The sequence below is a fragment of the Neoarius graeffei genome, chromosome 8 (assembly GCF_027579695.1).
Source record: "Neoarius graeffei isolate fNeoGra1 chromosome 8, fNeoGra1.pri, whole genome shotgun sequence".
NCBI lineage: Eukaryota > Metazoa > Chordata > Actinopteri > Siluriformes > Ariidae > Neoarius > Neoarius graeffei.
The window spans coordinates 84,300,501-84,323,980 of NC_083576.1; the positions used below are offsets into that span (position 1 = coordinate 84,300,501).

The 23,480-nt window shown below is 41.1% G+C and overlaps 1 protein-coding gene across 1 annotated transcript; it reads left to right on the top strand.

Annotated features, from left to right (window-relative positions):
- Window positions 1–4,773: 4,773 nt before the first annotated feature.
- LOC132890976 (histone-lysine N-methyltransferase PRDM7-like) lies at window positions 4,774–22,509 on the top strand. The gene is made up of 6 exons (XM_060928396.1): window positions 4,774–4,955; window positions 7,692–7,764; window positions 12,402–12,579; window positions 18,350–18,621; window positions 21,647–21,714; window positions 22,274–22,509. The coding sequence occupies exons 2-6, from the start codon at window positions 7,702–7,704 to the stop codon at window positions 22,503–22,505; spliced, it is 813 nt and encodes a 270-aa protein (XP_060784379.1). The 5' UTR covers window positions 4,774–4,955; window positions 7,692–7,701; the 3' UTR covers window positions 22,506–22,509.
- The last annotated feature ends 971 nt before the right edge of the window (window positions 22,510–23,480 follow it).

A 23,480-nucleotide genomic window follows, 5' to 3' on the forward strand; every position in this document is an offset into this window, starting at 1 on the left:
ATGCAAGAGAATTTTGAGTTGAGATGGTCAACAACAAATAGTACGTTGGTTGAACTCAAATTTCAACTCAGAAATCCTTGTTCACTTAACAAGGGTCTTTGTTGACTTAAGAAGGATTTTCGTGTTTAAATTTGAGTTCAACCAACTTACCTTTTGTTGTTGACCATCTCAACACAAAATTCTCTTGCATCATGTTGCCTAGAAAATTTAAGTTGAGATGGTCACTTTTTTTTTTTTACAGTGCACAAGGCCGAGCCATCCATGCCACCGCTCCGGGTGACTCTGTCACTCTGGTGCGGGCCTCGCGGCCCATCTGTGCATCCTAATGAAGCAGTCATCATTGCTTGCAATGGACAGCCGATGACGATGTCGACAGCTGATCACTGTGTAATCCTTGAATTGGTGGAACCTCCTGAATTTCTTCTACATGTTGTGGGTTGAACCAGTGTCTAATGCTGTATTCAAGGGTCCTTGAAAGTGGTAATTTGCAAGTTGCAATAACGTTATTATCCCCCTTTGGACATTTGATGTGCAGAGTGGAAATTAAGTCCTGCAAGCGCACCTTTTGTTTGCTGTGTCAGAGCATGTAAAGCTCATGAAAAGGTACTTAAACTGAATTTTTAAGAGTTACAGGCCTGAGAGGCTATTGGTTGTATTCTAAGATTCATGTAAAATTTTGAACTGAAATTGCAGCACAGCAGTAAGAATGGACAACAGTGAATAGCTTAACAGCAAGGTTACTGATTAACATCTATTCATAAATATCTATATAAATATATCATTACAAAAATAAATATCTACTACATACCTATCCCTATAAATATATTAACTATCCCCATAAATAAATATATACCATATACTAAGTTAGTTCTAATACAACAATCAACCCTATTCTATTTATCCCTCATCATCCTCCGTTAACATACTTCCTCTTCTATATATTTGTTTAAAAATATATAATAATTGATAATAGACAATACTAGGATAGAAATGTACAGGAAATTAAATTTCTTGGTGTGATTTTGGATCATAAAGTCTGCTGGAAACCTCATGTAGGATACATACGAGCAAAACTGGCAAAGTGCTCGGCAATTCTGTGGAAAACAAAACATATTCTTGATTGCAAATCTTTGCATACTCTATATTACTCGTTATTTTTGCCATATCTGACTTACTGTGTCGAAGTCTGGGGAAACACCTACACTGAAAAAAGTAACCTATAGAATTTACCCAATAAATCTGAGGTAACAATTTGCACTGACTTGTCTTGTTTGGTATCATATATTGAGTATAAAATAACTGAAATAAAAAGCTATGAAATACTTAAATAAATTGGGTAAAATTTACCTCACATTTATGTATCTATTCAACAGCTACTTTCTCATTGAAATTGGGTAAAATTATCTCGTTTGCTAGTAGGTAATACCTGATAATTACGAATCAAAGGTCATTAATATCACTTAGTAACCATTACTTATTTGGAGAAGGTAAGATGTACCCCTCAAAAAAAGACTTTCAGATGGTTCATCATCTCAATGTTTTTAATCCATAAAATCATCAAAAAAACAAAACAAAACACAGAATAAAGTGCAGTACAACAGCTTCACACATTTCAAGTAATGAACCTGTTTTATTAACTAACAGCTAACTAACAGCTTCAAATGTTGTTTCTGGACTGACCAAATCTGCAGTCCAGGTGCATTTATACAACAAATAACTGAACTGCCTTGTTTATATGCAGCAATAATGCACCAAATGATCAAAAAACACAAAATAAAGTGCAGTACAACAGCTTCACACAACATTTCAAGTAATGAACCTGTTTTATAACTCACTAAACTAACAGCCGGAGAGAGGAAGATGGCAGTCCGAGAGTTCCCTGTCCCGCTCACTCAAATGCGCGGTCTGACGCATGCGCAATTTGGAGCACAGGACTCATGGCTTTGGGGTATATTTTGCCGTATTTTTCCATGTAACGGTTGTTACTGTTAACGAATAGGTAGCATATGTCTAATTTACCCATTACTTTATAATTCCTTGGCTGACTGCAATAATCGAGTAAATTTTATCTGGTTTGCATAGATAATATTTACCACTCTCCAAAATCACTTCTTACAGTGTACAAAACCACTCTGCAGCCAATATGTACAATACAGAAAAGAGCAATAAGGACAATAAACAAAACAGGATACAGAGATCACACAAACTCACTATTCATAAAATCACACATGTTGAAATTTATGGATCTGGTCAAATTCAGAACAGCACAAATACTGTACAAAGCGAGAAATAATCTATTGCCAAAAAATATACAAGGAATGTTTAGTGAGAGAGAAGGGGGATATAATCTAAGGGGAGACCTAAATTTTAAAAAACATGTGCGTATCGAGCTGTGGGGTGACTTTATGGAACAGACTGGAGACAGAAATAAAACAAAGTGCAAATATAAATCTGTTTAAAAAAAGCTACAAAAATATTTTAAACAAGTATATAGAAGAGGAAGTATGTTAACGGAGGATGATGAGGGATAAATAGAATAGGGTTGATTGTTATATTAGAACTAACTTAGTATATGGTATATATGGTATATATTTATTTATGGGATAGTTTATATATTTATATTTATAGGGATAGGTATGTAGTAGATATTTATTTTTGTAATGATATATTTATATAGACATTTATGAAGTGTATATATGATATATATTTTTGTAATGATATTTATATAATTAATAATAATAATACATTCGTTTTATATAGCGCTTTTCTAGACACTCAAAGACGCTTTACAACAAGTATAAAAAAAGAAAAAATAAAGAAAATAAAAACAATAATAATTAAATAAAATAAAAAGTCCACCAAGTAGGGGTCAGGATGTAATTCCCGTGGTGTAGCAGCCACAGTCCCACCAAAAGGCACATGAAAACAAGTCCCACATCTCCAGCGACGCCGCCAGCCACACTGCCCGAACACCACGCCGTGGATCCACAAAGCGAGCAGAGAAGCTCCGCCACGCAAAGCGCTGGTGTGTCCCAAACCGCCCGCACATCCGCCGCGACGCCACCGAGCAACACCGCCTGGAACATCACGCCAAGCGTCAAAGCGCAGACCGCTGGACAACCACGATGCCAAATGAGCAACGAGCTCACTGCAGTCCAACAGCCGGGAGCGCAGGCATCACCCGCGGCGAACCAAGGCCTGGAGGGAAACCAACGCCCAAAACTGGGTCCGGAGCCACACCACAACCGGTGGACAAAACACTCAAACAAACATCAAACTACACAAACATGCACAAAAATAAATAAATAAATAAATAAATAAAATGAAAATAGAAAAGAAAGAAAATGAAATAAAAAAGCTTAGATATTTATGAAGTGTATATATGGTATGTAGTATATATTTATTTTTGTAATTAAATATTTATATAGATATTTATGAAGTGTATATATATATGGTATGTAGTATAAATTTATTTTTGTAATTATATATTTATATAGATATTCATGAAGTGTATATATGGTATATATTTTTATAGGTGTATCAGTGTAGTTTGGATTTCGGGGTAGTTAAAAAGGGGTGGGAAATTAAAAAAGTATTGTACTTCTTCCCACTCCTTTTTCGAACAATGTGCGGTGTTTTGTAATGTCTTAGCTCTTTATGTTATTTTATTTATTTATTTATTTATTTATTTCTCGTTTTCTTTCTTTTGTATGTACAAATAGTTACATAAATTTTTTATACATGTTCGTAATAAAATAAATTAATTCATTCATTCAACATTGGAGAAAGCTCTAACATTGATGATTTGCTTTCTTAAAACAGCAATTAATGGTTGGTGTTATAGATTTAACCAAGTACTGTGTGTGAGATGCGTTTTATGATCTGTGGCAGTAACTCAAGAAATCCTCCAGCATCTCTCTGTGTTGCTCCTCACCCTGCTGCCCTGAAGAGACGACACCATTTCAGCACCTCTGTTTTGGACCGCCACATGTAGCGTGGTCACTGGTTGGAGCCGGAGAACTACACACACAGCTGACTCCACTCAAGTGATGCCACTCTCTGCTCTCCTTCAGCAGCAAGGGGAGTACAAATCAGTGCTGCAACCAAAGTGGTCAGTGCTCTCTGAGATCCAAAAGCTTGCTGATTGCTCTCTCCCTTCTATCTCCAGGCAACAAGGCCTGCAATGAAGACGATGACAAAGAAACACCTTTTTCCACGAGAGCTGCCGCTGCAAATCCTGACCCGCTGCAGGTTCTCGACCTGTCACGCTGCTGCTGAATTCCATCGGTGGACATACAGTGGTGCTTGACAGTTCGTGAACCCTTTAGAATTTTCTATATTTCTCACAAGTCCTAAAAGTAGATAAAGAGAACCCAGTTAAACAAATGAGACAAAAATATTATACTTGGTCATTTATTTATTGAGGAAAATGAACACCTGAACACCGGGACCCTCTCCACACAGGCCCCGTTGATGATGAGTGGCTGGATGTCAGCTTTGTTTTTCCTAAAGTCAATAACCAGCTCCTTTGTTTTGGTGGTGTTGAGGAGCAGATTGCTGACTTTGCACCACTCTGACAGCCGCTCCACCTCGTCCCTGTATGCTAGCCTTGAACTTTAATTTTATTTAATTTTATTTATTTTATATTACTTGTATTTATATGTTTTATTTATATTGATTTGATGTGTTTAAATACGCTTTATCAATTAATAAAGTAGTAGACCAGGTGGGGGCAGTAAAGCGCCTCGGTGCTCCTCCAACCGCCAGAGAACATTGGAGAAGAAAAAGCCATTGTATGTGTTTCTTGCTGGAAAATCTGAAGATAACAGCGCCAATCATCATTATATTAAATATTTCGAATAAAATTTCCAGTGGAGGTTATATCTGGTACAATTAAGAATAGAACTGCATTGTTTTGCTTACGTTTGTAGATTCATTGCGCTTTAAACCCTGAGGTAAGTTAAAATAAAGCTGTGAGGTCGAATCCCACATGGGTGTCCATTGTTGAAGTCCACTCCATTCAGTATGAGAGAATGCTTTTCAAAACTCTCCTGGGGGAGAAAAGTGCGTGAAAGACATTTTCAGTTGGCCGAGGGTCTGATGCGCGGCTGAAGCGATAAAAACAGTGGATCCCAATTAATTGCAAACCATTTCAGATTTATACAATTAAAGAGTTTTTGAATTGTTGATATTGTTCTATCAGTTACTGTAGGTGATGGGATTCATGTGTCAGGCCTGAGAGAGCTCAGAGTGAAAAATCTGAAATAATACTCATCTTGAATTTTAATATAATAACAATGAAAGGGAAGTCTTGAATCAGATTTTGAGCTGAAAAATCTCCTGCCTGAATATTGTATACATACAGAGACCCACAGAAAATAACACAAGCAATGCTTTAGAAGAATGTTTATCATTTCTTAAAATAGTCACAGTGAATGAAAGCATTATTGGATTGCATCAAATGTTTTCCTTCTGTAAGCTCATGTAAAAATACAGAGAACTAGAATATCATATATATAAATTTTAATAAGATTTGACCAAAATAGTAACAACTCAATTCAGTAAATACTGCGCCGTCTTAGTACGACTAAAATGCATCTCTCTCACTAAACACTTTCCAACAGAATTTTTAAAAAGCACTAGAAATTCTATCAAAATCCTATCGGAATGCATCAAAGGAATTTTCTCATTTGCAAACTTTGACTGAAAGTTTTCAAACAAAATGGCACGGTGGTGTAGTGGTTAGCGCTGTCGCCTCACAGCAAGAAGGTCCGGGTTTGAACCCAGCGGCCGGCGAGGGCCTTTCTGTGTGGAGTTTGCATGTTCTCCCCGTGTCCGCGTGGGTTTCCTCCGGGTGCTCCGGTTTCCCCCACAGTCCAAAGACATGCAGGTTAGGTTAACTGGTGACTCTAAATTGACCATAGGTGTGAATGTGAGTGTGAATGGTTGTCTGTGTCTATGGCTACATCCACACGACAACGGCAACGAGATGTTATTAAAAAAAATATCGCGTCCACATGGGCAACGGATCAGTAAAATATCAGGTACATATGGCAACGCAGCGCTTGCTGAAAACGATGCAATACACATGCCACACCTCTAGGTGCGCTGTAAGACGGTCCCATTGGAGACACCAGGACAATAGAAGAAGTAAGGACGCATGCACAAACTATTATGCGCGAGACTTCATCTCATCTCATCTCATTATCTCAAGCTGCTTTATCCTGTTCTACAGGGTCGCAGGCAAGCTGGAGCCTATCCCAGCTGACTACGGGCGAAAGGCGGGGTTCACCCTGGACAAGTCGCCAGGTCATCACAGGGCTGACACATAGACACAGACAACCATTCACACTCACATTCACACCTACGGTCAATTTAGAGTCACCAGTTAACCTAACCTGCATGTCTTTGGACTGTGGGGGAAACCGGAGCACCCGGAGGAAACCCACGCGGACACGGGGAGAACATGCAAACTCCACACAGAAAGGCCCTCGCCGGCCCCGGGGCTCGAACCCAGGACCTTCTTGCTGTGAGGCGACAGCGCTAACCACTACACCACCGTGCCGCCCGCGAGACTTCATATTAGCCACAAAGTCAGGAAAATCTGTTCATAAAGTTACGTTATAATGACCAAATACAATGAAAAGTATTTTTCCAGTCTCACCTGTGAAAGGTAATCCCATGTGATCTCATTTGGACGGTAAACCTGTTGGTACAGTTAAACGCAGCACATGAATGAGGCATCTTTATTCTCCGCTTTGCCCCATCCAATGTGGTGGCGAGGATGACGTATGATTCTACGCGGAAGGCAGCGTCTTTAATGGTCCGGAATAAATTGAATGCTACACGTTGATGGATTAATTTGTTGTTCTACGCCCTTTTTGAGGAATGTATTGTAGGACCTAAACCAACATCTGAAGAGGTGAAATTGCTCCTTTTTTTCCATATTTTTGCTGGCGGGATTGACTCTGCCCTATGGGCAGAGTCTCTCTCTCTCTCTCTCTCTCTCTCACACACTTTGCACCATTACACAAATATTCACAGTGAAAATATTTTGTAAGCGCGTTTCATGAACCAAGTTATAGGATTTGTTGACAACTCGCATCGAGTTCGTTACACTTCTACCCGGTGTGAAGCACTGACAGTCATGTGGTTGTGACGTCATCGTAAACAAATCCATTCTACTCATCCAGACGACTTCGCAACGGCGCCGTTGCCAGATCTTTCCACTCTGGAACCCGTTCTCAAAAGATTTCGTTTTGGGGCACCCAAAACGCCGGTGCCGTGTGGACGCCAGGCCGAAACGATAAACAATTTTATCAGATTCACCTGAATCCGTTGCCGTGTGGATAGGGCCTATGTGTCAGCCCTGTGATGACCTGGCGACTTGTCCAGGGTGTACCCCGCCTTTCGCCCGTAGTCAGCTGGGATAGGCTCCAGCTTGCCTGCAACCCTGTAGAACAGGATAAAGCAGCTACAGATGATGAGATGAATATGAAATCGTGAATATACAATAGATAAAAACAATTCATATAGATTTAGTTAACTAACCTAGATTTTGTAGCTTTGTTTTTGTTTAACTTTTTCACAATAAAAAGCATTAATGTTGAGGTTTAAAAGTTCATGAACAGTTATACATAATCGAAATCTCAAACACGTTGTTCTTAATAGTATTAATAATCTTTTTTTAGAGCTGTTATAATGAGTTCAGCAGGAAACAGACAGTGCTCCTCTAGGACGTCTCAGTCTCCTGATCTCTCACAGGTAAAGCTCAATAATGATTTGTGTTGCAAAAACAATAACAGTATGATGTTAAAGTTTGACCAGTGTTTGTCTTTTGCTGCCTCGCTTCACTGCCAGCCTACAAGTTGTCCTGCTAATCACACAGAACCTAATATATAGATTTAGGCACTGCCTAAAAGCGAAGCTCCCATCTGTTTCTGGGTTGTAGAATCTTCTATCATAGCCAGTCTCTTTTGCTTTATTTCTTTACTGGCTAGCACTGGCCACTAGGTGGTGTGTATGACTGGTAATTACTAAGACTGGCCACTAGGCGGTGTGTATGACTGGTAATTACTAACACTGGCCACGAGGCGGTGTGTATGACTGGTAATTACTAACACTGGCCACGAGGCGGTGTGTATGACTGGTAATTACTAGGGCTGTAACGATACACCCAACTCACGATTCGATTTGTATCACGATTTTTGACCCACGATTCGATACACCTACGATTTTTTTTAAATATGTTTTTTTCAAGTAGTAAATTTGACTTATTAACATTTACTTACTTACATTAACTATTTAATAACAAATGATTCAGACCACTGCAGAGAATGAGAAATATGTATGCAAAAATGAACAAATGTATATCCAAAGATTGTTTTATTTCTCAAAATAATACTGTTGAGCCGGAAGCTCTGTTTTTTTCGGTTCTGAAAAAGCCATTTTTCCAAATCGTGTAAATCCGTTAAGATTTTTTTTGGGGGGGGGTATAGACCCTTCCCACGTGACGTCACAACAAACGCGGCCGCCATTTTGGACATGAACTACCAGTAGTCTACCACAGCCAACAACGAGGAACGATGGCGAAGCATCGAAAGGAATATAGCCATCAAAGAAAGGTTTTACTTTCAGCAAGACTTCCATCATGCCATTATATTGTTGTGCACCTGGATGTAGTAACCATCAACACACAAGGAAAGATTTATCATTTTATCGGATCCCGACAGATGCTGACCGACGGAGAAGATGGATGGTCTCTAAAATATTGGCAAAATGATGTTTATTGACATAGCAATCGTGTGTAACGGGAAGCATTTGCATATCCGAAGTGTTGTGTTTACATCAAAGATAAAATAAACCGATATGACAACGACTGCTGCTGTCAGGTTGGGGACACAATCTAGTAGAAAGGAAGTGTGCCAACAGACTTCCTTTGTGGTCGATTCTGCTTTAAGGTAAGATGCATTTAATTATTCGTCTGCTGTGGGTTTGGAATCGGTAGCCTGACCGATTCGTTCATGTTTGTGGCGCCATTTGTTTGTTGACGCGTGTTGAAATGGAAGATTGGTTGTTGACATGATTTCCAGTGATGCTTTGGTTCTGCTGTGGATCAGATGTGTTGAGTAGCCTGACTGTTTTTTTTTCTTGCGTGTGGTATCATTGTTGACGCGAGTTTGTTTTTTGAACATGCCAATGCGGACACGATTTCCCCTGATGAGTTATGACTTCAGACGCGATGCGTGTGTGGAGTCCGCGTGATATGTGTGTAAGATAGGCTTCTCATGTGTTTGGAGATCCGCGCTCTGAGACAAGCACAAGCACCCCCCCCAAGGGGAAAAAGGGACCCCCCCCCCCCGAAAATATCGAACACTGGGTTGGAGAAAGTAATGGCAAATAGTGAGTGCACAAACCATAGAAGGTAAACTGTACACAGCGCCAGGGCAGTGTGATGGTATGTCTACTTTTAGATTGTGTTAGCTTATCAATGAACACACTCGTCACTCGACAAGTTTCGCGTCTTTACGACAGATACTTAAATGTCTGTTAGGTATTATTGTTGCAGTCTAAAGGCCAATTTATGCTGACAACGCAGTCCTCGCAGATGGCGTCGCAGATGGCGTCTGCGTAGCCCCCCCCTTCACAGACGCTCTGCGCGCACCTCCCAAAAATTGTGACCACCGCAGAAGCCTCGCAGACAGCATCGCAGACGAGGGCTCTGATTGGTCCACTCTACATCCGCTGTACATGCACTTCCGCTTCCCTACTTTCCCGGTCTGGTTTGTTTTCACGAGTGCCATTTTTAAAAACACGAGCGAAGATGGAGCAGCACGAAGAGCGGTTGATCGAGGAAGTGAGGAAGTACATACATCTATACGACTCCAGTTCTAATCATTATAAGTAACCAGAGGATAAACACTCCACTAACCACACCCACCAACTACTCCTAGCGATTTCGCGACTTCGCGCCCCCTTGTGTTGTGGCGGTGAATAACATCGCGCACGCCTATTACTCCCCGCTCAACGATAAATTACAACTGTCTGCGAAAAGCTATCTGCGAAAGCCTCGTCGCAAGAGCATGCAGAGGCCCTAAGCAGTCATTGCAGCAGTTAGATGAGCGAGAACCGAAAGGGTCTGTGCCATAAACCGTTATTTCTTCATGTCCAAAATGGCGGTCGTGTTTACGAAGGTCACCTGAGTGAAAAGGGTCTATGGGGTGGCTCTCTCACTGTCTCACTCTCATAGGGCCAATGATTTTCTGTGATTGCGGAAAACAGATGGAAATTACGGAATTTTTATAGTGAAACATTGCTCGCGTGTCAAAGTGTAACTGCCGTAGAAGGCTTCTGCGTAACTGCCGCTAACGCCCAAGCAGACATGCCTTTCCGGTCAAGGCAGCTTTGTTGGTGATTGTGATTGGCTTGTGGCACACCTAGCCAGCCAATGAGCTGCTTGTTTACAGATTCGCTCCCCGTGTTGCAACCAGAATGGCGACCGCTTAAAAGAAACGAATGCTCTGGTGGCCAGTGTTGCCAGATTGGGCGGTTTTAAGTGCATTTTGGCGGGTTTTGAAAATATTTTTGGCTGGAAAACGTCAGCAGCATCTGGCAACACTGCTGGTGGCCAAGGACGCCATATGGTTGCCAGTGGCGAGTGTGGACGTTGCGTGACTCGCAGAAGATTGTCGCAGGTCGGCGAAAAAACGACTGACTAATAGATATAAAAAATAAAAGTAATTTAAGTAAGTTTAAAATGTAATTTAAATAAAAAGTAAAGTATTCATAAATTGAAGTTTGGAAGCACCTCTGTTTTTGGGCTGAGGAGAAGCTTGAAAGGGTGAACCGCGATTCTGCCTTCTTGTATCTCGACACGGATCGTGGCTCTGTGTATCGCGATTTCGATACGCGTATTGTTACAGCCCTAGTAATTACTAACACTGGCCACGAGGCGGTGTGTATGACTGGTAATTACTAACACTGGCCACGAGGCGGTGTGTATGACTTGTAATTACTAAGACTGGCCACTAGGCGGTGTGTATGACTGTAATTACTAACACTGGTCACGAGGTGGTGTGTATGACTGGTAATTACTAACACTGGCCACTAGGTGGTGTGTATGACTGGTAATTACTAAGACTGGCCACTAGGCGGTGTGTATGACTGGTAATTACTAACACTGGCCACTAGGCGGTGTGTATGACTGGTAATTACTAACACTGGCCACTAGGCGGCGTGTATGACTGTAATTACTAACACTGACCACTAGGCGGTGTGTATGACTGGTAATTACTAACACTGACCATGAGACGGTGTGTATGACTGGTGGGACACGGACAAACCACAAAAAATTGACTCGATGGGTTTACCATTTTTTCTTAGGTATGGTGCTCCGCTCATAATACATAAAGCCCTGCTCACACTACAGCTCGCAATGGGTTTCTGAATACTTGGCAATGAAAAATTGGTAGCATCGCCACCAATCGTGCTATGCAAGGCAAATGTTCTCCGAGTTTCACGAGGTGTGTATCTGCTTCGTGAGTGGCCCAAAATGTTGCAAAAAATGTCAATGCATGCGTTGAAATTTGGTGGCAATGTTTTCGTCAGCAAACTAAGCAGCGAATACTCACGGATGGGTTTGGGAATACTAACTGAAGCTCAGAGAACCTTCTTTGAGCCTCTTGAGATGTATTTGACTCGAATCCACGTCCCCAGTGCTTACAGGAGATTCATCGGCATAGCCTAATCTTCCCCGAGACTTAAAAAGCGCGTTGTGCACGCTCTTGGGACCCAATTATAATGGAAAACGCCTGATGCTGATTTGAGCACAATCAGGACGTGCATATCAGGATGCTGTTTTCACAGAGGCTTTGTAAAGTATTTTGTCAGGTATGTGGCGTTTGACAGATGTCAGTGCAAGATGCATGTTTGTTAGCAGGTGTAATGTTTACAAAAACAAAACACAAATGAAACCAGAAGCAAAACAGAAAGCAGAGTATTTAACCAGAGTCATAATCATGGCTAGAAACAAATGTGACACTGATGATACTTCGCAAAGTTTCTGTGAAAAGTGTCCTCATATGCATTTGCACTCAAATCAGTATCAGGTGTTTCTCATAATGACTGGGTCCCACGATCACGCACAACGCACTCTGTGAGTGTGCGTGGCCGCTCAACCTGAACCAGACTCAAGTGTGCAAAGATGTGACAGTCAAGTGTTCGCCTGCTGTGTGACCACAACTTTTAGCTCACCTGTACGTTGTCAAGCATCGCCACCAAAACGCCTCATTTTCATCTATAACCCATCACAAAGCATTGCGAGCTGTAGTGTGACCGTAGCTTAATGAAAAGGGAAATCTAAAGTCTTTTCTGAATAAGTGTTATTCTTGTTTGATCTTTAGCTGTATGAAGACGTGAAAACTGAGATTTCAGATGGAGGGACATCCGAAGTATCAGGAGTCTGTGTGAAGAAAGAGGAGACACTGGAGTTGAACATCTACAACCATGAAAACAACCTCGAAAACCCACCTGAAGTTCTCTCAATTAAAGAGGAAGATCCTGACAATAAAGACTACCTCTGTACGAGATCAGGAGCTCAGTAACACTCTCACTGATTATTCTACCTGACACATTATCTAGTGCACTGAAAGTATAATAGTGGGTTATTTGGGATGTAGCCTCTGTTATAGATAATTTAATCACCAAATTATGACTAAATGAACTTGCATGGTTTTTATGTTTTTAGAGAGTTTAATATCATATGTAGGAGTAAGGCAAACTAAATAATTTTTTTCTTTAAATACATACATTTAAATAGTTACCCCTACATTTGCTCCAGAACAACACTGGTTTCCAGCTCCATGGATGTCAGGGCTCGTGCAGGTCCTTGAACTCCTTGAAAAGTGCTGGAATTTGAAAACTCATTTCAAGGGCACTTGAAACTCTTTGAAAATAGGAAAAATTCCTTGAAAAATCATAAATACTCCTTGAAAAAAATACTTAAATTCTTCCCATGTATTTAGGTGTAATAATAAATTAAATTAAAAAGGAAAAATTAGAGAATATAGAAAAACGATGACACGATTGTCATTTAAAATGAACACTCTGGGCTTCCTGTGTTTTCGCACATGCACTTTGGTTCTCTGGTGCCATATTGAATTCTCCTGTTGGGCGTGCAGGCGTGCACAAGGAGAGAGAGAAAGGCGTGCAAAAGGAGAGAGAAAGAGTGCTTGAATCATGATGTCAGTGATGAAATTTTCGCTATGCAAACAAGAAGGAGACGTATACTAGAAGATTCATTTCAACTGAAGGAGAGTGTTGACAAGCTGATGGAACTAGCAGAACAAGAACGCAAGATAGTGCATGTCACGAAAGCCAACAGCTTCAAGAGGACAATAAAGGATATGGAACTCGAGGCTAATGAGGTGAACGATAAAATTGAAGTGCTAAAGAAGAAGCTCAAGCGTTAACGTTTTTAATTTTGAGTGAACCAAATCGCTTAGCCGCAATGGTTACATTGCTATAACACAGAGACAGTTTGTTGCAAACAAATTCTGCTGCATACAGTTTTTTAGAAAGTTTTCCATGTTTAAATTTGTTGTTGAAATGTAACAGATTTCATCAGTGATGGTGTTTCTAACGATTGTTTTCGAAATCTGTTTTACAATATAACAAGCAAAAATAAAAGAACTGACTAAAATGTAACACCTGTGCAAAGGCCACGTTTTTTTCTAATAACAAACGAAACAAAAGGCTCGGCTACCAAGCTTCGAACCATGAGCGACTTTAACGATCGTAAATTCCAAAACTAAACACCTCAAAAAGCAAAGAAGACTAAATATAAACACAAACTATGTCGATATCATGGTTGTGAAACTGGTTGTGGAGGAATATTTTGGAAAGGTTTTTGCAACCCAAAACGCCAGTTTTCCCTCATTCAAAAGTTCAATCAAATGTTCATTATCCTGATTGTACCCATCGTGATGTGGCCCTTGAAATTTTGATTTTGGTCCTTGAATACTCCTTGAAAAGTCCTTGAATGTTTTCACAAAAATCCTGCACGAACCCTAGATGTAATTATTTACAATATATGGCTAAAGTTTGTGCACCCCGACCATCACACGCATATGTGGTTCTTCTCCAAACTGTTACCACAACATTAGAAGCACACAGTTGAATGTTTTTGCAAGCTGTAGCTTTCCAAATTCTCTTCACTGGAACTAAGAAGCCAAAACCTGTTCCAGCATGACGATGTCCCTGTGCACAAAGCAAGCTCCATGTGCGTTAAGTTTGGAGTGGAAGAACTCTAGTGTCCTGCACAGAACCCTGACCTTGAACCTACTGAACACCAACTGCACCCCAGGCCTCCTCACCCAACATTAGTGCCTGACCTCATGAATGCTCTGGTGGAAAGTATTCCCAGAATAGTGGAGCTTAGTTGAAAAGCAAAGAGGATTGAATCTGGAATGAGATGCTCAACAAGCATTTGTGTGTGTGATGGTCAGGTGTCCAAATACCTGTATACAGGTTTAGGGGAATACTGGTGGTGCATCATCATGGTATCATGGCTCTAGGGTTGTGGATTTGATCCTGAGCTCAGATTATTGTCTGTGTTGAGATTTGCATGTTCTCCCCATGTTTGTGTAGGTTTCCTCTGAGTCCACTTGTTTCCTTCAGGTATGGGCAAATAGGCTATGCTTAAATTACCACTAGGTGTGAACAAGTTTGTTCATGTGTGGGTGCATGATTCCCTGCAGTGGACTGGCGTGAGTGTATTCTGGTTTACTCTTGAAGTGGGTGTTGCCTACATGTTAAAAAAATTTAATTTAAATGCCACTGGAAAAATGTGTAGATCTAGAAATGCCAGAAGTGTCAGCATGCTCAAATAGGGAAACGAGTGGTTTGTTTGTTTATTTATTTATTTGATTGATTTGATATATACTTTTTATTCTGCACACATTTAGACCACTATAGACTCATGCACACCTGCAACATGTCATAGCAATGACTTCATGAATTTTTTCAATGACAAAATTGAAAATATCTGACAAATTTTAAACTAATAATTTAAGGCCAGACAAGTAGAGTAACTCTGTAGTTAACAATATAAATGATTTAACAATTAGAATATTTTACTCGGGCGGCACGGTGGTGTAGTGGTTAGCGCTGTCGCCTCACAGCAAGAAGGTCCTGGGTTCGAGCCCCGGGGCCGGCGAGGGCCTTTCTGTGTGGAGTTTGCATGTTCTCCCCGTGTCCGCGTGGGTTTCCTCCGGGTGCTCCGGTTTCCCCCACAGTCCAAAGACATGCAGGTTAGGTTAACTGGTGACTCTAAATTGACCGTAGGTGTGAATGTGAGTGTGAATGGTTGTCTGTGTCTATGTGTCAGCCCTGTGATGACCTGGCGACTTGTCCAGGGTGTACCCCGCCTTTCGCCCGTAGTCAGCTGGGATAGGCTCCAGCTTGCCTGCGACCCTGTAGAAGGATAAAGCGGCTAGAGATAATGAGATGAGAATGAGAATATTTTACTCCCCTTAGAGAAATTGAACTAATTTCATTAATCTCCACATCAAAATCTTCAACTTCTGTACTAGATCCCTTACCTCTTCAAACAGATAATACCAGAAGCAATTGAACCTCTTCTAAAAATAATACATTCTTCCTTTAGAATTGACTATGCACCCAAATTCTTTAAACTAACAATTGTCAAACCCCTGATTTAAAAAAATCTGACCTCAACTCCTGTTAGCTGTCCGATTATAGGCCAATATCAAACCTCCCATTTATCTCCAAGATCCTAGAAAAAGCTGTGTCACAGCAGTTATGCTCCTATATCTACACAGGAATAACATCCATGAAATGTATCAGTCAAGATTTAGACCTCATCATAGCACTGGTTAAAATAGTAAACGACTTACTGTTGGCATCTGATCAGGGCTGTCTCTCCCTGCTTGTATTGCCTGACCTTGGTGTAGCCTTTGAAACCACTGATCATTCCATTCTCCTGGACAGACTAGAAAATGTTGTGGGAGTTAAGGGAACGGCCCTCTCCTGGCTCAGGTCTTATTTAACTGATCCCTATCAGTTTGTTGATGCAAATGGTGATTTTTCTAGACATACTGAGGTGAAGTTTCGTGTTCCACAAGATTGTGTATTAGGTCCACTGCTTTTTTCTTTATATATATATGTTACTTGTGGGTGATGATATTCGTAAGCATGGTATTAGTTTCCACTGTTATGCTGATGACACACAGTTGTATGTTTCTGCAAAGCCAGATGAGAGACATGAGCTTAATAAAATTGAGGAATACGTAAAGGATATTAGACACGGGATGCTTATTAACTTCCTTCTGCTGAACTCTGACAAGACTGAAGTACTTGTACTAGGACCACATGCAGGTAGAATTAGGTTTTCTGATTACACAGTAACTCTGGATGGCCTTTCTGTTTCTTCACGTGCAGCAGTAAAAGACCTCGGTGTAATCATTGACTCCAATCTTTTTTCATTTGAAACTCATATCGATAACATTACCCGGATAGCGTTCTTTCGTCTCAGAAATATTGCTAAGAAATATAATGTCACTACATGATGCAGAAAAACTAGTTCATGCTTTTGTTACCTGTAAGTTGGATTATTGTAATGCATTACTGTCTGGATGTTCCAGTAAGTGTGTAAACAAGCTCCAGTTAGTTCAAAATGCAGCAGCAAGAGTCTTTACTAGAACTAGAAGATATGACCACATTATCCCTGTCTTATCCACACTGCATTGGCTCAAAATCAAATTTTGTGTTGATTATAAAATACTACTATTGACCTTTAAAGCACTGAATGGTCTCGCACCACAGTACCTGAGTGAACCTGGTCCTTGACGTCAGAAGGTGCAGGCTATCTGCTGGTACCTCATATAGTGAAGGCTACATCAGGGGGCAGAGCCTTTTCTTACAAAGCCCCACAGTTATGGAACAGCCTTCCAAGAAGTGTTCAGGACTCAGACACACTCTCGGTGTTTAAGTCTAGGCTGAAAACATATCTGTTTAGTTAAGCATTTTGTTAATAGTTTTTAATTAGGTAAAGGAGTAGATCTGGAGGGTTCTCAGGAATAGAGTGTTTTGGTAAACTGGGATGTATGGATGCTGACACACACCCCACTCTCACTCGTTCACTCAGGTTTGTTGGTGGTGTAGTGGCTACTGCTTTATGTCCCAGGGCACCGTCATATCTGTGTTACCTTCTGGCTCTCCCCTTTTAGTTATGCTCTCATAGTTAGTCTTGCTGGAGTCCCTGCTTGCACTCGGTGCAAAATGTATCCTGTTGTTATACTCGTACATTAGGTGATATTGGGCATACCTAACAAGCTGTGTTCCCTCACTCCTGTCTCTTCCCTCTGTCTGTCCCTCTGAGTTACTTGTCAATCCTGAGACACCAGTGGTGCTGACCTCTTCTGTTCCTCGGACTTGCCTGATCCATCCTGATGCCCTACGTCTGGCTGGAGTCTTATCTCATAACACCTGTGGAGGACGGCCGTGTATGGACAGTTGAAAGTCACACTTGGAAGATGCACTGGACACTTACAGTAATACATTTATGTTTGAGGACTACAGTTGATTTGCTGACTTTAGGACTGCAGTTGTCATGAACAGTTTTGCATTCAAGTTTCCATCAATGAACAGTTTACAACTTCAACAAAACAGACTTCATGCTAAAACTATAATGAATTTCCTGGTTTCACAGTGAAACTTTGTGACTATATAGGATACAGTTATAGAAGTGAGTTATTTATAGTCACGCTATGTGTTATCACCCAAATGAGGATGGGTTCCCTTTTGAGTCTGGTTCCTCTCGAGGTTTCTTCTTCATGTCGTCTGAGGGAGATTTTCCTTGCCACCGTCGCCACAGGCTTGCTCACTGGGGATAAATTAGGGATAAAATTAGCTCATGTTTAAAGCCTTAATTTTCTATAAAGCTGCTTTGTGACAATGTCTATTGTTAAAAGCACTATACAAATAAACTTGGCTTGACAGTTATTTTTTGTTTGTACCTGCCTGTGATTTCCTAACACATTGGTTGGCTAGATGGTTCTATTTCTCAAACGATCAACAAACAAGTAGGCTGATTTAAATCAACCATGACCAGGCAGTTACTAAGGATGCATATTCATGTAACTTATGTTTGTATCCTGAAAGATCTCCTTCCTGGTGCACACATCTAGTCTCAACCAGCTGCTCCATTAACATTTCTGGCAAGCTTCTTGGGCTAATATTTATACAATTCTATTGTAAATGTTCTCATTTTACAAATACTGCATACACGTTTGGGCATCATTTCTTCCCATTGTGTTTTTGCTACTCCCAGATTGTGAAGTTTGCAAATCCTTCTTCTTTCACAAGTGTGAGCTTCACGGACCACCCCTCTTCATCCCTGATACTCCTGTTCTCATGGGAGTTCCTGACCGAGCCAGGCAAACACTTCCTCCTAAACTAGAGATTCGGAAGTCCGGTATTCCTGACGCAGGCCTGGGAGTGTTTAATAAGGGGGAGACTGTTCCAGTAGGTGCACACTTTGGACCCTACCAGGGAGAGCTGGTGGACATAGAGAAAGCCATGAATAGCAGATACTCCTGGGTGGTGAGTTTGTTCTAAATGTGTTATAAAGATTTTTATCTTTTTACTTTTAAGAAACAAAATGTCACCACTGGATGAATCTAACTCCCAAGAATATCAATTTCTGCTTGGCAGTGATATGTGGAGACACTTCAAACACACTTTAAGGTCTGTCAAACTGCTGATAACTTGGTTCTACTTGTACAGTTCACTCTTAAATAATTTACATCAATTAACTGCAGGAAACCAAATGTGTGGGCTCTCACAACTCATAATCTAAAAGATTTCATGTAAATGAATAAGCTTAGCTTTTGCGCTACAAAACTCTGTAAAAGGCAAAGCTTAAAGAGAACTCACTGTTACAAAATTAATAAATGAATGAAAGAGTGGGTGGCACGGTGGTGTAGTGGTTAGCGCTGTCGCCTCACAGCAAGAATGTCCGGGTTCGAGCCCCGTCGCCGACAAGGGCCTTCCTGTGTGGAGTTTGCATGTTCTCCCCGTGTCCGCATGGGTTTCTTCCGGGTGCTCCGTTTTCCCCCACAGTCCGAAGACATGCAGATTAGGTTAACTGGTGACTCTAAATTGACCGTAGGTGTGAATGTGAGTGTGAATGGTTGTCTGTGTCTATGTGTCAGCCCTGCGATGACCTGGCGACTTGTCCATGGTGTACCCCGTCTAGTCAGCTAGACGGGGTACAGCTAGTCTAGTCAGCTGGGATAGGCTCCAGCTTGCCTGCGACCCTGTAGAACAGGATAAAGTGGCTACAGATAATGAGATGAGATGAAAGAGTGCCCTCTCGGCTTAAGTGTTCTAGGGATGAAGCTCAGCCATTGCAGAACGCTGGCAGGACAAAAAAAAAAAAAAGTGCTTTACAGTACATACAAATTCACACACAAGCTCTCATAGGATACAAATATTTTGAAAATTAAATGAATTTTCATGAATACCAAGTCTTTTGTGTCCAGCTTGAGAAATGAGGCCCAAAAGACAAATGTTTGAATCTGGATCAGTCACCTATCCAGGACCAGAGGTATACTGAACTAAAGCTCACAAATACTTACAGTAAATGGATAGTACTTGTAGGTGCAATTAGTAATTAAGCGATCAATCTCATTAAATCAGTCTCATTGTCATTAAATCTCTCATGGAATCAGTCTCATTAAATAATACCTTTAATTTTGATGCTTAATGATAAATTATCAAACAACTAAATTATGCTATATTCCAAATTATTATGATCACTTACCATATTACACAACCTATATGCACCTTGGAATTCTTTGAGGTTAGGTTACTTCAAGGAGTATGGAAGCAACACGGACACAGTTTAAAAGAATAATTGAATTTATTATAACAAAGATAAAAATGGAATCATTATATACAGATATGATGTTTGTGTGTGTGTGTGTGTGTGAGAGGCTTTATGACCACGTGTTTCTAAGTACAGCAAGAGAGTTAGCTTTGGTTGCTAGCTAAGATGTTTGTGTCCACGTGGTGGACAAAGAGTTAGCCTGTGTGTGGCCTGAACAAAGAGTTAGCATGGATTGCTAGCTAGGGTGTGTTTGTGTGTGAGGCCTTGTGACCACGTGCTGGAGACAAAAGATTAGCTTTTTGTAGCTAACTAAGATGTGTGTGTGTGTGTGGAAACAAAAGAATTAGCTCTGGTAGCTAACGCCACGTGGTGGAGGCCTTGTGGTCCCTTGAGACAATACAATTAGCCCTGGATGCTAATGAGACAAAAGAATTAGCCGTAGGCTAATTTCACTAGCTTATAGCATTACTAAATCCACTGAAATCTTGATGCGGTCAAGATACGTGCAATAATGAAATTAAAGTGTTAGTCAGGAATAGAGAGAGCGAACATGCAAAGTCTATCTATTAAACAATTGAGAGATTAAAACAAAATAGAACAATCAATTCAACACAGAGTGTCTACAGTGTACACAATTAAACCATTCCTGAGTTTAAATTCACACTGCTTCATAAAAGCTAATTCCTAAGACTAGTTTATGCCCAAAATTTTCCAGTCTTACTTAGTATCTTGCCTCTATGCAAGATTATGAAGAGATGTTCCGAGACTTTTGGAGTTTCACCGTTGTGGAGCACGTGAGTCGCTTCTATGGAAGGCAGAGGATTTCTTGGTCCGACGCGTGGTCGCTCGTGATGAAAAGAAAGTCTCTGATCAGGCAATGTGCACAGTGATTTAATTAGAAGGATCCGGTCGCTTCTAATTTTAAATTAACTGCTTGGGCGGCAGTTTGTAACGTTACTGATAGACAAACAAAAAACCGGTTGTAACTCATCTGAGTTAGATCACGCGATTCTGGATTTTTACCGGGGCCAGCGGTAAACAAAGAAATCGTGTTAAATCGTGGATCTTGCAAGAAAAAAAGAAAAGACGTCTTTATTTTGGGTTTGCTCGGCGGAGCGAGCGGTCCTCCTTATGTCCGTGTGCTGAGTTCACGCGGAGCCAAAAGAGACCGAGTTGGAAGTTTCCGGGTTACTTATTCCTTCATGGAGGATGTGACGTAGGTGATCCCGCCCAGGCGTGACGTAGGTCAACGCAGAAGTTGGCTGATGGGAAATGTAGTTTCTTAAAGAGACGGGCTGCTGTAGTTCTAAAAGGGACTGTACCTACATACTTATGACAAATATTTTCTACTTGTACAAAACCTATTTCATGACAGAACTGACATTAAAGTTTGTCTGTTTAGAGGCCAAAACACAAGGGACGGATATTTATCAGAGAGTCTGATTGAACAGCACAGCTTTGCCATGTCAAAGACAAAACCTTCGAGTAAAAACTTCCTTCACCTAAATTCTGATGTAAAGTCTTGCCTGCATATTTTTAAGGTTACTAAATTCACCTCAGAGGTTGTCAGCATGTTCTGTGAAAGTAAACATACAATAAAGAACTTTTTAATTCTGCCTTCATAATGCTTAATATAATATTGGCATGAGCCATTATTCTCGTTCCTGTGTACGTCATTTAATTTTAAGGCATGGATTAAGTTAATGAAGAAAATATAAATGTGTAATTTTTCTACAGATATGCAGGAGCAGGCAGTGTGAAGAGTACATAGATGCCACAAGAGAAATGCATGCAAATTGGATGAGGTGAGGAATACACCAGTTGTTGGGTCTTTGCTTAGTCATTGGTTTTACAGTTCCTAATTTGTTGGAAGAACTTTTTCTTCCGGGGTAGCACGGTGGTGTAGTGGTTAGCGCTGTCGCCTCACAGCAAGAAGGTCCGGGTTCGAGCCCCGTGGCCAGCGAGGACCTTTTTGTGTGGAGTTTGCATGTTCTCCCTGTGTCCGCGTGGGTTTCCTCCGGGTGCTCCGGTTTCCCCCACAGTCCAAAGACATGCAGGTTAGGTTAACTGGTGACTCTAAATTGACTGTAGGTGTGAATGTGAGTGTGAATGGTTGTCTGTGTCTATGTGTCAGCCCTGTGATGACCTGGCGACTTGTCCAGGGTGTACCCCGCCTTTCGCCCGTAGTCAGCTGGGATAGGCTCCAGCTTGCCTGCGACCCTGTAGAACAGGATGAAGCGGCTAGAGATAATGAGAACTTTTTCTTCCTGTCACTGTTATCTCCCCCATGCTTTTTCTTGGTCTGTAACTCTGATCTGATTTTTTTTTTTTTACCTTTTCTGCCACTTTGCCTTATTGTTTTAGGTATGTGAATTGTGCTCGTAATGATGAAGAACAGAATCTTGTGGCGTTTCAGTATCGAGGGGGAATTCTGTATCGTTGCTGTCGACCCATTAACCCAGAACAGGAGCTCTTGGTGTGGTATGATGAGTATGCTAAAGAACTAAGTCCTGCATTTCACAAGCTCTGGAACAAAAAGTGTTCCATGAATGGTAAAGTACACCATACATACTGCAATTCATTTCACTTCGATTGAATTATTCACTGCCTGGCTAAAAGAAAGTCATCATTACCATTAAAATAAGCAAATACTTAAGAGGCTTTGTTTCAATAATTACTGCAGTGAGTCAAACGTTTCAGCTGGCAACAGTTCTTTAAACACTAACTGATGCAGTGAGTAGCTTCTCATTTCTTAAACGATCATGTCGGAAGAATCCCATCGTCCAAAGTAAATGTATTTCAGAAGGGCCAGTTTGTTGGCCTGCATCAAGCAAAGAAAATAATGAGATTGCTGACATTGGCGGCGTGGTGGTGCTGTCGCCTCACAGCAAGAAGATCCTGGGATCGAGCCCAGCGGCTGACGAGGGCCTTTCTGTGTGGAGTTTGCATGTTCTCCCCATGTCTGCGTGGGTTCCTCCGGGTGCTCTGCTTTCCCCCCACAGTCCAAAGACATGCAGGTTAGGCTAATTGGTGGCTCTAAATTGACCGTAGGTGTGAATGTGTGTGTGAATGGTTGTTTGTCTCTATGTGTCAGCCCTGTGATGACCTGGCGACTTTTCCAAGATGTACCCCGCCTCTCGCCCATAGTCAGCTGGGATAGGCTCCAGCTTGCCTGCGACCCTGTACAGGATAAGCGGCTAGAGATAATGGATGGGTGGAGGGGTTAATAACTGTCCAACGCATTATTAAAACCTGGAAGGATAGTGATGAAGGGATCATTACACTTTTTCCAATAACCATTTTGTCCAAAGCCTTTTTCATACACACTTTCAATTATTTTATATGTGGTTACAATGTGTGCAACAAGATCGAGATATAAACAAACCATAATTCATTTAAGGGAGTGCATTAAACAGGTTTATGACTGCGTCTCCCCGTAATAAATGGAAATAAACAATTTTTTGTAAAGCAAAAAACTGCCGTAGTACAAGCACTTTGACACAAAAGAGTGGTGTAAGGGGGCATAAACAAGTAGATACTGACCATTACAGGCTGCTCTCCGAGCTTTGAG